The sequence below is a fragment of the Physeter macrocephalus genome, chromosome 6 (genome assembly GCF_002837175.3).
Source record: "Physeter macrocephalus isolate SW-GA chromosome 6, ASM283717v5, whole genome shotgun sequence".
NCBI classification, from domain to species: Eukaryota; Metazoa; Chordata; class Mammalia; order Artiodactyla; family Physeteridae; genus Physeter; species Physeter macrocephalus.
The window spans coordinates 36,680,865-36,695,300 of NC_041219.1; the positions used below are offsets into that span (position 1 = coordinate 36,680,865).

At 43.5% G+C, this 14,436-nt stretch overlaps 1 protein-coding gene across 1 annotated transcript in view; it reads right to left on the reverse strand.

The window, feature by feature from the left end:
• LOC102991671 (putative tetratricopeptide repeat protein 41) overlaps window positions 1-13,745 on the reverse strand; it is a 63,865-nt gene extending 50,120 nt beyond the window's left edge. Inside the window, 5 exon segments of the mRNA XM_028490510.2 lie at window positions 5,009-5,223; window positions 8,390-8,567; window positions 12,129-12,198; window positions 12,200-12,745; window positions 12,747-13,745. Coding sequence (XP_028346311.1) covers window positions 5,009-5,223; window positions 8,390-8,567; window positions 12,129-12,198; window positions 12,200-12,745; window positions 12,747-12,914 — 1,177 coding nt within the window. The 5' untranslated portion in view covers window positions 12,915-13,745.
• Window positions 13,746-14,436: the final 691 nt, after the last annotated feature.

The following is a 14,436-nucleotide window of genomic DNA, read 5'->3' on the forward strand; positions in this document are numbered from 1 at the left end:
GGGAGAGGCCACAACAGTGAGAGGCCCGCGTACTGAAAAAAAAAAAAAAAAAAAAAAAATCACATTTTGGGTGGTTAGAATGATTTCTCCCCAAAATGATGTTACAAAGTAAGTCAGCATCACTAGTATAGGAAAATGATCCTAAACATTTCTCTTTATTCTGGCAGAACCAAAATGTCTCTACTAAATGACAACAGCCTGTTGCCTAATTTAAATGGTAACAGCTTAACTGTTTAAACACCCAGTTGGGATAGCTAAATTAATGGGGAAAGAAAAAAAGTTAATTGATGCAATTCCATGATACTTAGTAACAAAGTGGCTTAGTGATTGACTAACTTTTTCTCTTTTGGGCAATGTTGCCCTATTGTCTCTCATTATTCAATACGGATTTATTGAGAACCTTCTACGCGTCAGGCTCTGTGCCAGGCACTGAGTATGACAATGGCCAATAAAAGAGACATGGCTCCTGAACGCACAGGACTATAGAGGGAGACAATAAAACGTAGAATGACAGGACCAGGTGTGAGTCACCCGAGGGCCCAGAAAGGCAAGCTGACAGTATTTGCAGGGAGACATCCACGTAAACTAGAAAACACTGGGACTGGGGCTATCCTTGCCAACTGGTCAAAGTTAGGGGTGAGGGAGAGAGGCACCCATCAGCCCCCCTTCTAGAGAGGGTGACCTTTAAATAGGGCTGTAAGAGATGAGAAGGATTTCCCTGACCTGAGGAAAGGGGAGGGCATTCCAGGAGAAGGGAACTGAGTGGGCAGACTCAGAGGGATGACATGACTGGCTGCTCCAAGGAAACCATCCCCGTGGAGCAAAAGGCTGGAGAAGTCAGCCGAGCCCAGGGCACAAGGGTTTGGCAAGGGCTGCCAAGGATTCCTGCTAGTATTTCCACCTGTTCCACATCAATGACCTCTCTGCAGACTTTCCTGATAATCGATGCTGGCAGAGGACCCCGATGGAAATCATCCAAAAGAGAGAAATGTCCCTCTGTTGGCTCAAAGGGGCAAGACAGTGCAGTAATGAGGAGTCGGGGCTTTGAACACAACAAAGACCGGAGTTTGAACCCCCTGCTCTGCCCACGTGTAGCTGTGTGACCCAGCCATCCGTCCCATCTCTTTATCTGGGACGATAATGCTGTCAAGGGCTTACTGAGAGCATTAAATGAGATGTCAATATTTTATGGTATGTGACACTTAATCATACAGTAAAATTTACTGACTAGCATTTTTTTCCTCTTAAAAATTAAGAACCTGGCTATAGACTATAACATGGTTTGAAATGCTATGTCTGCATGATAAGTTAAAATGGAAAATTTATAATTTGTACTCCAAAAGCTTATTTAGAATTTTTCTTGTACTGTTTTGTATAATGCAGAATAATGATTTTATTTTTACAGACTTGTAGATCCTAACATTTACATATCTTTATTTTCATATGTATAGTCATTTTACTTTAAATGATTAAATAAGCTATTTTATTTCAAACACAGTTGAGTTGGTTCTAATTATTGAACTGTCTATGCACTGTATGTAGCAAGCATTTTTAATCTATTGTGTACAAGTGGAGAGGGTAACTGTATTTCACAGAAGCGTAACTGTACTCTTATATCAAGAAAGACCTCTTGGGGGCTTCCCTGGTGGCACAGTGGTTAAGAATCTGCCTGCCAATGCAGGGGACAGGGGTTCGAGCCCTGGTCCAGGAAGAACCCACATGCCATGGAGCAGCTAAGCCTGTGTGCCACAACTACTGAGCCCACGTGCTACAACCAGGAAGATCCCACATGCCATGGAGCAGCTAAGCCTGTGTGCCACAACTACTGAGCCCACGTGCTACAACTACTGAAGCCTGCGCACCTAGAGCCTGCGCTCCGCCACAAGAGAAGCCACCGCAATGAGAAGCCCGCACACCGCAACGAAGAGTAGCCCCCACTCAACACAACTAGAGAAAGCCCGCGTGCAGCAACGAAGATCCAACGCAGCCAAAAATAAATAAATTTTTTTTAAAAAAAGACCTCTTGGGGAAAAAAAAGAGATGCTGATGAAGCCCTTAGCCACAGCACCTGGCACTTGGAAAGGCTTTAATAAATGGAACTCCGGGACTTCCCTGGTGGCGCAGTGGTTAAGAATCCGTCCCATAATGCAGGGGACACGGGTTCGAGCCCTGGTCCAGGAGGATCCCACATGCCTTGGAGCAACTAAGTCCGTGTGCCACAGCTACTGAGCCTGCACTCTAGAGCCCACGTATTGCAACTACTGAAGCCCACGTGCCTAGAGCCCGTGCTCCGCAACGAGAGAAGCCACCGCAATGAGAAGCCCGCGCACCGCAACAAAGAGTAGCCCCCGCTCGCTGCAACCAGAGAAAGCCCGTGCACAGCAACGAAGACCCAACACAGCCAAAAGTAAATATAAATAAATAAATGAATGGAACTCCTTGTTAGTCAGGGCTGCCACCAGGGTCCGGAGTAACAGAGCGAGGAAACATGTAAGTAGGAAAAGCGGTGGCCCTACTTTGACCTTCTGTGAAGCCTGTCACAGCGGGGATGTCAGCTGCAGGGCAGGCACGGGCACTTGGGTTGGGAGAGCTGGATACGGGGCGGGGCGGGCAGTTCTCCTCTGCTAGATCCCTTTATCCTGGCCAGCGAGGGTGCGGACGGGGAGCAGAAATGTCAGCTTCACCCAGGGGCGTTTTAGCATCCCCAATAGGGAGGGGCCCAGGCTCACAGCCCACGCAGGAGCTGCAGCTGTGGACAGCCGAGGCGGGCGCGGGAAAATGCTCTCTGCAAAGAAGCTGGATCTGCTCGTGACCTCCCAGGCCCAGCTGTGCTCTCAGAAGCCGCTCCTCCTCCCCTGCCCACGTCTACCTCCCCCGGGTGAAAGCCAGCTTCGTAGCCGAGGCAGTGACGCTAAATGATGCTGGAGCCAGCCAGCCCTGCTCGCCCCGGCTTCCTCCTGGGCTCCCGTGTAGCAAGAGCTGCAAACTCTTGCTTTCCATCCTTGCTCTCCTTAGTCTAGATAATGAAAAGGAGCTTCTTGTTTCTCTCAGCAGTCCCCCACTCCCTGCCTTTTACCCCAGCTCACTGAGAAATAATAACAATAATAATGGCAGCTATGTGCCAGGGACCCGCCTAAGTTCTTTACATGAATTATCTGTTAATCCTCACACAGCTTTATGAAGGTACTATTAATCCCATCCCCATTTTAGAGATGAGAAATTGAGGCACAGATTGCTGAAGTAAACTGCCCAAGATCACACAGCTAGTAAGGAGCGGAGCCAGAACTGAAGTTCAGAACTACAGCCTTTCGGGTTAACAAGGGAAGGTGCTGCCTGGCTGTCAAGTTCGCACAGGCTGTTCCTGATTTTATTTAGCTTTATCAGCTTAAAGATCTGTTTGTTTCGAAGACAGCAGCTGTTTTTATTAGGAGCTTTCAGCGCCTAAAAAGACACTCATTAAAATAACAATTCACTTCGGAAATAAAATCATAATTGGGCGTGTGCAGTTGAGCTGCTATCATCAGCTTGGCCAGACTGAACGCCTTTGGGATATGCCTGAGTGGGATTAGTAGCTTCCTTTCGGAACAAGGCACACCTGCTGCTACTGATTTTGATTTTACCCACTTGACACACCCTGAGAAATGCAACCACTGAGAACTCACGCCCATGTGTTCACTTTATTTACTCACAGACAACGCCCCTCCACACACACACACACACACACACACACACACACAGAAGGAAGCTCAAATATCTGTCCCTTCGTACAGAAATGATATACGTCCACCAAAACTCACCAGGGGCCTCACACGCTCACTCAGCACCCAGAGGCGCACATGGGTACAAGCCCCGGGTGAGAAGGCATGAATTCTCCAAAGCAGGCAGAGTCAGACACATACAAACACGTACATACACAGCAGTCACCTAATAATAATAATATCTAATATTTATTGGTGCTTTCTATATGCTAAGCACTGTACTGTCTTTTGTTTCTCATACAGTATCACAGTTCATCCTCTCAACTACCTATAAGACACTTTTTCTTATTATCCACATTTTACAAATGGGAAAATTGAGCCAGAGAGAGTTAAAATAACTTGCCCAAGACCACACAGCTAATAGAAGTGGTCAGGCTCCCCAGCTGCTTCTAAAACAGAGGTAGATCCCACATGATTGTTCTCTCTCCCCGTATATACCTTGTACCTTCAATATCTCATGAACAAAGCAGAACTCTTTTTTTTTTTTTTTTTTGCGGTACGCGGGCCTCTCACCGTTGTGGCCTCTCCCGTTGCGGAGCACAGGCTCCGGACGTGCAAGCTCAGCGGCCATGGCTCACGGGCCCAGCCGCTCCGCGGCATGTGGGATCCTCCCGGACCGGGGCACGAACCCGTGTCCCCTGCATCGGCAGGCAGACTCTCAACCACTGCACCACCAGGGAAGCCCCAAAAGCAGAACTCTTGATTCCCCTCAAAAGTTGCTGCCCCACCAACGTTGTCCCACTTCAGTGAACTGCCCTCACCATCCATCTAGTTTATTTATGTCCTCCTTCAGGTATTTATTCAAATGTCCTTTTCTCAGTGAGGCTTTCCCAGACGACACTTTTAAAATCGTAACAGTTCTTATACGTACACACTGCCTGCTTTCTTTCTCTGATTTTTCTTTGTAGAACATACCATCATCAAACATTCTGTATTTTTATTTAGTTAACTTTTTGTCTTCCTCCCGTCTCCAATAACAGGAAAACTCCATGAGGGTAAGGACTTCTGTCCATTTTGTTCACTGCTGTATCCCCACTGGCACATAAGGTACTCAATTAATATTTGGGGAAGGAAGGAAGGGAGGGAGGGAGGGAAGAAAGAAATTTAATTCTGTGAGTGGAAGAGGTGGGTAGACATGTAGGCAAGACTATATAGGATTTAGATTGGAACAAGAGAAAAATAGCCACATGGGCAGAAGACAGAATAATTAAAAATTTTTCTGAATGAATTTCAAAGTTTGATTCCATTACCATAGCTTTTGTACTGTAATTCTGTGATGAAGTAATATATCACCAACGTGATGTCACTGCTTTCACAGGCGCTGCCCACGAAATGAGGGATCAGCAACACATACGGATGTTTCTTTCTGAAATAGTTCACCCAGCTGGCAATCAGATTGGACTTCCCACAACCATGTTCTCCAGACAAGAGCACAGGAGACTTGTAAGCTGGAAGAGGATTTACTCTGAAAAATAAAGACAGAAAATGTAGTCAAGAATAATTACAAAAAAAGAGAGAGAGGGAGGGAGAGAAGGAGGGAGGGAGGGAGGGAGGGAGGGAGGAAGGGAGGAAGGGAAAATATTCCTGCATACGTTTGTCTCTAAGAGATAGGAAATTCTAGTCTCTCAACTGTGACCTCAGTTGGCTCCAAATAAGCCATTCATCCTCTGGGCTTCAGCTCTGTCCTATGTAAAATTAGGAGGGTGGAAAGATAGTAACCTCAGAAGGCTCTTCCACCTACCACAGACTCTAGGGTTGTCCAATATGAACCTGGGGTTACATCAAGGGCCCAACCTGCCCAAAGGCCCAGGGCAGGAGACTACCCAACCAGGAGAAAATAAAAAATTGAAACACTCACATGCCAAGGATTCCCATAATCCTGATGACCATGACATTAGGAATTCAACAAAATGACCATAATTTTAGTTACTCACTGAGAAGTAGCCCACTGCTCTATGGGGGTGTTTTGGCTTGTAGTAATGAATAAAAATGATTTCTCTGAACTGGCCTGAGCACAATATAACTTGTCCTGTTGCTTAAATTTTTTCAGTGAAAAGCTTCTGGAAATGCAGAGGAGTCCTGGGTCCATGAGTATCACTGCATAAAGACTCCAGCCCTGTTCCTCACATAATTTAATAAATACGTGTCTAGTGATTTTTCACTGATGTAAGTTCCAAGTGGGCACTTACCAGGCTTACCTAACTCACTACTGGATAGTTAGTGACTGGCACAGTACCTGATCATAAATTGTTGATTGAGTGAATGAAATAAAATAAATAAACCTGACACCCAGGTTCAGCAAAGCAAGAGGATCAGTCTGAAAACCTATTGAAATAGAAAACCTATAGCAGGATCATTAAATAGTAGTTACTCCATAAGAATTCCATCTCCATGACTGTGAATTAGGAATCAATGCCTTATTGCTTTAGTCATTTCACCATCAAATTTGAATGGCAGGACTGGATTTGATTTGATGCCCCACTTTCACCTTTGCCTTCTCAGTCTCTCCTCAGCCAAGCCACCAGAGTGAACTTATCAAATGTCATATAGGTCACTGCCCTGCTCAAAAGAAGTAAAAGTCTAAGTCCTTACAATGATGCATGAGAACAGACAAGACCCTCCTCTCATCCCTTACATCTCCAACCTCACCCCATCACCCTCCCTACAGCTCTGACTTCCTTCCAGCTGTCTGGCCTCCCCGCCGTTCCTCCAGCCTCAGGACCTCTGTGTTTGCTGTTCCCTCTGTCTGGAATACTCTTCCAACTCATATTGGCAAAGCCTGCTCCCTCACCTGCTTCTAGCAGTTACCCAAATGCCACCTTCTCTCCTACCAGATGGCCTATTCCCTTTCAGGGTTTCATTTTGCTCCATAGCACTTACAGGCATCTAGCCTACTACATATTTTCCATATGTATCATGTCTGTTGCATGTCTCCATAATACAAGCTCCATGGAGGCAAGGATGTTTGTCTCTTGTTCACTGCTGTATCCCCTGTGTCTAGAACATGTTTGGGCACTTAGCAGGTAAAAACCAATGAAGGAAAAATACAAATATAATATACCCCCATAAATAAGCTAGGGTCTTAATGATTTCTTCTCAAGAACAAATAGAAAATGAAAACATTGCAAAGCAAACTGCGGCTCCCTTCAAAAGAGAAAAAAAAGAGAACGCTATTGCTCTAGATGGTTGGTTATTAAGAAAATGCTTTGAAACTCTAAAAGAACACCCTTTTCTGTTAGCTGCACATACTATTCAGGAACTTACAATACAAAGTGTTGTTTCCAAATGGCAAAGCCCTGCTTCCACACAGCTAATCTCAAAGGACTTATTTAATTGTTGTGTTTTGATTGGGCACAACGGGAGTTGTGTAATTTCAATAAAATTTATTAAATGTCTCATCCACTCTGAAATACTTAAAATTATAACCTAAGTGAGATATAATTCACATAGCAAAAAAATCCACCATTTTAAAGTATACAGTCAGTTTTAGTACACTTAGTGTATAGTAAATATCACGACTATCTAATTCCAGACCGTTTTCAGGACCCCAGAAAGGAACTCCAGACCCATTAGGGGTCATGTCCCGGTTCCCCTGTACTCTCATCCCCTGACAGCCACTAACCTACTTTCTGTCTCTATGGACTTGCCTATTCAAACCTAAGATTTTTAACAGATGACATATATTTCATACTCTTGTAGTTTCAAAAACCTTGACTGAGCGCCACGTTGTTTTAACCAATTAAATTGTCTTCCTCTTGACATGGGTTCCCAGAACCCCAAGAATGTTGGTAGCTCTGCACATCATAGTGGGGCTGAGACCGGGGCAGACATGGTGGAGCACCACCCTGAGCCACCCTAGCCACTGTGGGTTTATTTCAAATCCCCAAACTCTCACAGAATAAATGAGATCTGTAGTAAGAACTGGAGGATGAGGATGGAAGAAAATAAAATGATCCCAAGAACCTCCCTATTTCTAGGGTTGAGACTGGAAAGGACACCACAGACAAACCCAATTCTTTCCTCAGGCCCCAGTCTCATGCCTGTGGGTGGCGAACAGAGCATGTCAGCACCCGGAGTGGGAAAAGATATGGGGGTTTTAATGCAGAGGACACTGGATAAAACAGTGAAGGAGTGCAAACTTTGGGTAAGATAACTCGATTCTCACAAACGCAAATAATGCTATAGCCCATAGTCGGCAATTAACAAGTACTGGCTGAATATCTTAATGTAATTAATAATGAGCTGATGATGTATGTGGCAGCTCTTTGTAAATTATACAATACGGTACAGATGCATTATTCATATTTCCTAATCCAGTTTCTTCTCCTTAAAATCATTCCATCACTGACAGGAATGACTTAGACCAACTTTGATCTATGGGATTAAAAAAGAAGGCAAGCTCTCTGCCCTCCAGCATTTATAATCTTCTTAAGGAGACTGAAGGGAAGTAACTTGGCAGTTGCAGAGCGATACCTGATAAGGAGATTCTAACCTGGGGGTGACTTTTAGGGAGCCTCTCTTGCAGGCATGGATGGACATAGAAAGGGGGAAGTGAGGGAAGAAATTCCAAATTTGGGGGGTCATATTCACTAAAGTCAGGCTGCTTTGCTTGGGATTTCTTGACATCTTACCTGAGAATAGATAAGCTGGAGCCTGCTGCAGCATTATTAAAATCAAATTCCACATCCTTTAAGGCAAATCTTTCCAAGATTTCAAAGGTTCTGTTTGACTCCTTGGAAATAACAAACACTTCCTTACACTTCTCAGTGAATGCTTCGTGATAGAAACGTTCAAAGTTGTGCTTGAAGTCTTTAGACACAAAAAGATGTGTTTTAATACCTTAGATTTATAGTTTTGCATTTTCCATTACACATGGTTATTATGAATACCCAGGAAAGTATGTCCCCTTCTGTGTCTATACCACCTTCTATGTTAGCACCAAATTTCATAGCCCATTCTACATTCTAATGAAAGGAAGCTATAGGCAAGCAATTTAATCTTAATGCTATTTGTACATGAAATCCTACGTGGGATTCCAAGTTATTTCATGACCTCAGAATGACCAAGGCAAAAAAAAAATTGAATTTGCTACATATATCCTCTTGTATTTTTAGATTGTTAGCTAAATATGAAGTTACCTAATTCAATCTTGTGGCATATGTGTATGTTTCTATCCACGGCAATGATTGGGGGAGTGGGGTGTATTTTTAAGATAAGATGCCCAATGACAACCATGGGTACAGCTGCAACTCTGCCACTGAGCAAGTCCCTTAAATTCCCAGGTAAAATAAGTGGCAGGGCCAGAAAACTGGATCTCTGAGACTCCTTCTAGTTTCAAGGCACTGCGTTTCTAAACTCATTGCCTAATTAAAGTCAAGGTGTTCTGGACTGCCAAAATGTCCTCCTGTCTCTGGAGACACCTACATCTCCCAGAGTTTGGGTGGGTTTTTTTTTTTTACATGCAGTGAGGCGGGAAAATGAACATCAGGTAGTTTAACCTGGTAAGGTCTCAAGCTATCTTATACCCCCATAGTTAACTGGGCTGCCCTGTGGTTCAGGTTAGGGCCAGAATAACCTAGAGGACCAACAGTTTGGCCAAGGTCAGCTTCAAATTTCAAGATCTTAGACAGAATTGGAAATGATCCCACAGTCTAATGGATCTCTTTAGCTCACCTTGAACCTCACCCACTAGTCTCAGGCATCTCCAAGGACCTCAGAATGCTTCTGAAGGTCAAAAGTATGAACTGATAGCTCTGTATTGCCTTATGATAACTATCAGCTACCCAAATGGCCTACTGCTACCCCAGCTGTGAGATTTTGGAACTATCTGGGTGATTAAAGGGTATCAAAGATCCAAAAGAAAAATAATTTAGTTTTTTTTCTGAAGATTTTGTAATAATCCATCCATTCTGTACCTTCTACTGCAGAAATGTAGTCCATGTATTACACATTCAAAACTAAAGTCTAAAACAAGCTAATATTTCAATAATAACCAAAATCAAAGACTAAGGAGAATACTACAGAGAAATAATCTGTCTCTAACCCAAATACACAGAAAGGCTTGATTCTTGAACATGTTAGTAAATATTAATGAATGCAGTTCAGATTGAGACTAGTCAAAGAATATAACTATTAACCATACTTCAGGCCTTAGCCAAATATATACTATGTTCTTCCAGGACTCATTTTTTATGATTCATTCTCATTAGCCTAATATGTGTCAGGCACTGTTTTTAGGTGCTTTACACACATTATTATACACGCTACCTTGAGAGTTCAAGGTTGTTAATGCTAACTCAGTAAATAAAAGAAACCAAGGCTTACCAATATTACATCATTTTCTCAAAGTCACAGAACTAGGAACTAAAAAATCTTGGATCTGAGAGCATTTCTGTTGTTGAACATTCTAAAACTCTAAGCTCGTAGTAAATATTCAGGATATTTTGGGGCTGCCCAACTTCTATTCACCCTACCTTAATTCCAGTAACAGCCCCAGATTATCATTTGGGGTCCCACCTTGTCTCAACTCTCACTTCATGTTATTGTAGTGGGTCTGACTCCCTCCAGCTCCAGACGTGGCATATGACCCAAGTTTAGCCAATCAGAGCATCACATTCTCTTGGCACCAGTGACTGAGTCACATACAGACATATAGTCCAAGTCCGGCTAATCAGAGACAGAAAGACTTAATCCTAGGACGTTGAGCCATTCCTGCTGGACTTGAATCTGGAGCTGCTATAGAGCCATCTTCCCTCCATTATGGAGGCGCCAAGGAGTTGAGGCAACATCAGGACAGCAGAGCCATGCAGAGAAACAGTGAGAAACCAGGGCCTGGAAACCTCATTTGAGCCAGTGGATGAAGCCTGAGCTGAACACAGACCTAATCCCGGGCTTTAAAGTTATATAAACTAAAATTCCCTTTCTGCTGGAGCCAGTCCCAGTCACTTTCAACCCAAAGAGTAATGATTGATACAATATTCTTTTCTAGGACTCCAAAATAATTTGGCTTGTAGGCAGTTTTGTTTGACCAGCACAGGTGGGATTTCCTGCCCCACCCACAAAAATGGATGTGAATGACTTTAGGTGGGTCAACGCCCTCCCATTCAGTTGACTACAGATCCATCTGCCCCTGTCATATTAGAAGGACTATGCCTGCCTGGTCCCTGAAAGCATTTGAGAAGGCACCACCTGCATTTTGCACTCCCACATTAATTGGGCCCTTACAACAGTAATTCACAATCTTTTTTGGGCCATTAAACCTTTTGAGAATCTGATCAAAGACACAGGCCAACTTCCTACCGCCCAAAACACACCTCTGCATATAAATATTCTATTTTTCATATAAATTTACGGCATCACAGATCCCTCCCAAAGTCTGCCTAGGTGAAGAATCTCTGCCCTGCTCTGATGTTGTTCCTCCCTTTTTAATCTGTACACGTCCATGAGACACTATTTTCAGTATAAACGTAATCATTTCATTCAGAGGCAACAGGATGCCAGGCAGTGCTTCTCAAACTTTAATGTGCCTGCAACTCACCTGGTCATCTTTATTAAAATGCAAACTCTTATTCAATAGACCCAGGATGCACTTCTAGCAAGTTCCTAGGTGATGCCAAGGCTACTGGTGCATGGATCACTTACTCTCTGAGTAGTAAGTGTGAAGGCAAACGAGCATGGATTTTGGAGTCAAAAGGACTTGGGTTCAAATCCTAGAATGATCCCCCACTGGTGAAGTGACATTAGGTAAGTCACTTAACTGCTACACAGCAGCTTTCATTTGTTCATCTGTAAAACAGGAATTATAGCACCTACCTTGCAGGGCTAAACCTTGAAGATTCAATGCGATAACATGCAAAAAGCACATGACAATTAATACAAGTTCTCTCCTCTTTACTTCAGGATTTCTCAACCTTGGCATTATTGACATTTGGGGTTGGAAAATTCTTTATTATGAGGGGCAGTCCAGGGCACTGTAGGATGTTTAGCAGTGACCCTGACCTCCACCTGTTAGATGCCAGTAGTACACCCCCAACTGTGACACCAAAAATGTGACACCAAAGATGTAGCCAAAAGTCCCTTGGGGGCAAAATCAGCCCTGGTCGAGAACCTCTGCTCTATATCTACTTGTTAACTGCCAGATATTTTAGGTCTTCTCTGAGCTCCTTGACTTCCTAAATCCTCTTCCATGACCAACTATTTGCTCTCAGTTTCAAAAATCTTCAAATGAAGAAATGCATGTTACAGGAATATGGTATTAACTTTAAATGCTTAGGGAATATTTTCAACCATTTAAAAATTCCTTTCACAAGGAAGACATACAAAACACATGGACCTATGACAATAGACTTAGCTATCTCCATATTTACTAACCTATATTTTCCATCATTAAAGTGGCTGGGTAAAGTTTTTCTATCACAACCAACCAGTCCTTGAGAACCAGGCTCACCCAACTCATGGAGATCTCTGTACAACCTGACAGGTAGCCCTTTGCTAATAATCTTGGCCTTAAGCTTTCCAATCTTTAAGTTTTCCTCATCGTTGATCAGAAAACATGCGGACAGCATCTCCTCCTTTTCCTCATCCACAGGCTTCAGCAGCATGGTTCCCGTCCTAAAGTAAAAATACTGAAATTGAGACTCATTCAAAAATGCTGCTTGGACGATCTCTAACTCAATCGGGCGGCTGGGATTCTCCAGGACCCAAGGATAACAGTTTTTTGCAGCAGCATAGAGATTCTGTTCCACTATGGATAAAGCTGACAAGTCAGTTGCCTTAGAGAACATGACAGGTGAGTAGTCAGGGAGAAAGTCCCCGTATGTCTGACCCAGCAAGCAGATAAAAAAGGGAAAGCAGCTGTTCACGCAGTCCAGACAGAGCTTCAGATGTTGCTAGTGGAGACAAAAATGTTGTCTAAATAGATTGAAGGGTAAGGGCGCCTGGGCCTCCAACGCTGACCACCTCAGGTCCACAGCTTTGAAACACGCACCCCCAGGAATTGCAGAATTCGCTCAGCTGAGGGAAGATGTAGTTTGCCAAATAGTCTCTCTCTTCCTGAAAATCATGCAGAGTCGAGCAGATGTCAGGCTGGATGGGTTTCTGGGGCTTTAAAAGGAATTGGGCAGACCTGTCTACATTCTCATTTGCCTCCTGGCTCATCTCACTTTGCTCAGAGATGACATCACCCTTAAAACAAAACAATTTTCATCCTGGTGCAGCCACTGATCTCCACTGCTTCTATGACTTCCCCCTAATTATGTTCGCTATAAACAGATTGAAATCTTTCCCCAAAACGCCTTCTTTCTTATAGATATTTGAAGGTGAGTGATGCCAACCAATGGACAGATCAGAGCTGAGACACAATCTGGTTTAAGTTAGGGGTGAAAAAGAAAAACAACACATTCTTTTTTAGGATTACAGGAAGTCCACGGCTCCTGTTTCCCCAAAGCTTTTGCTGAAGAGCTGAGAACCACGGGCGATGAGTGGGCACTGGTTACAAGGCTCATCTCCCTCTTTTCCTCAGCGCCCCCCCCCCAAATGCCACCTTCCCAGCGTTCCACTGGCCGCCTGCTCCTTCCGCCACCCTGTGAATTTGACGACTACACAAGGGGACTTGCTAAGAGTGTGAAAAGGAGCCTAGTGTATCCAGCAACAGAATAAGCCAAGACCCATGACTGTGACCAGAAGCAAGAATGAAAATAGGTAAGAAGTTGAGGTCAGGACAAGAGGAACAAATCAAAATATAATAAGGGCCAAGACCAGTAATGTACCTGGCATCTGAGAGGCAAAGAAGTCTGGATCTAAGAATCTGATAGAGTACTGTGATCATTTTTATCTTAAGTTGTGCAGGCTCAAACGACACTCCATTCACCTACATGCACTGGGAATTCAATTCCATGGACCTAATGGAAAAACACACGCCCTCCAGCAATGATGCAGATATGCTTGCACCTTGCTCAGAAGCAAAATATTCAATGAAAACTACTTAGCTTTACGAGCTTTCTCTTTTTTTTTTTTTTTTTTTTGCGGTACGCGGGCCTCTCACTGCTGTGGACGAACCCGTGTCCCCTGCATCGGCAGGCGGACTCTCAACCACTGCGCCACCAGGGAAGCCCCCCACGAGCTTTTCCTTGATGCAACTTATTTCCATACCAAATGTTGCTTTATTGGTTATGTTTGTTGCTTTCACCTGTAGAGAAACATACCGTGTTATCATGTACAGGGCAATTTTCCATCAAGACCACCTGACAAGAATATAATAATACACTACCTTTTAAAAAAGTGTTAACCCTTTTGTATTTAATTGTCACAATAATCCTACGATAGATAATATTACCACCCTACTTTACTGATGAAGAAACAAAAGTTCAGACAGGATAAGCAACGTGTCCAAAGGTACCTGGCTAGTAAGTGAAGAGCTAGGATCTAAAAGCAGGTCAGCCTGACTCCAAGACACATACATTATACTGCCTCCATATAATAGAGATAAGACCCTAGGTCTTGAAGATACCACAAATCAATGGGTACGAAACACCTATGCAATAATGATGCTGTAAAAATAGGCGACAATTTGAAAAAATTAATTTAATTTAATCTCACACAAACAAAATCTAAAAGATGACAGAATAGGCACCATGGACACTTTATTAATAGACTTTTCACCTGCTACGTAGGAGGCTAG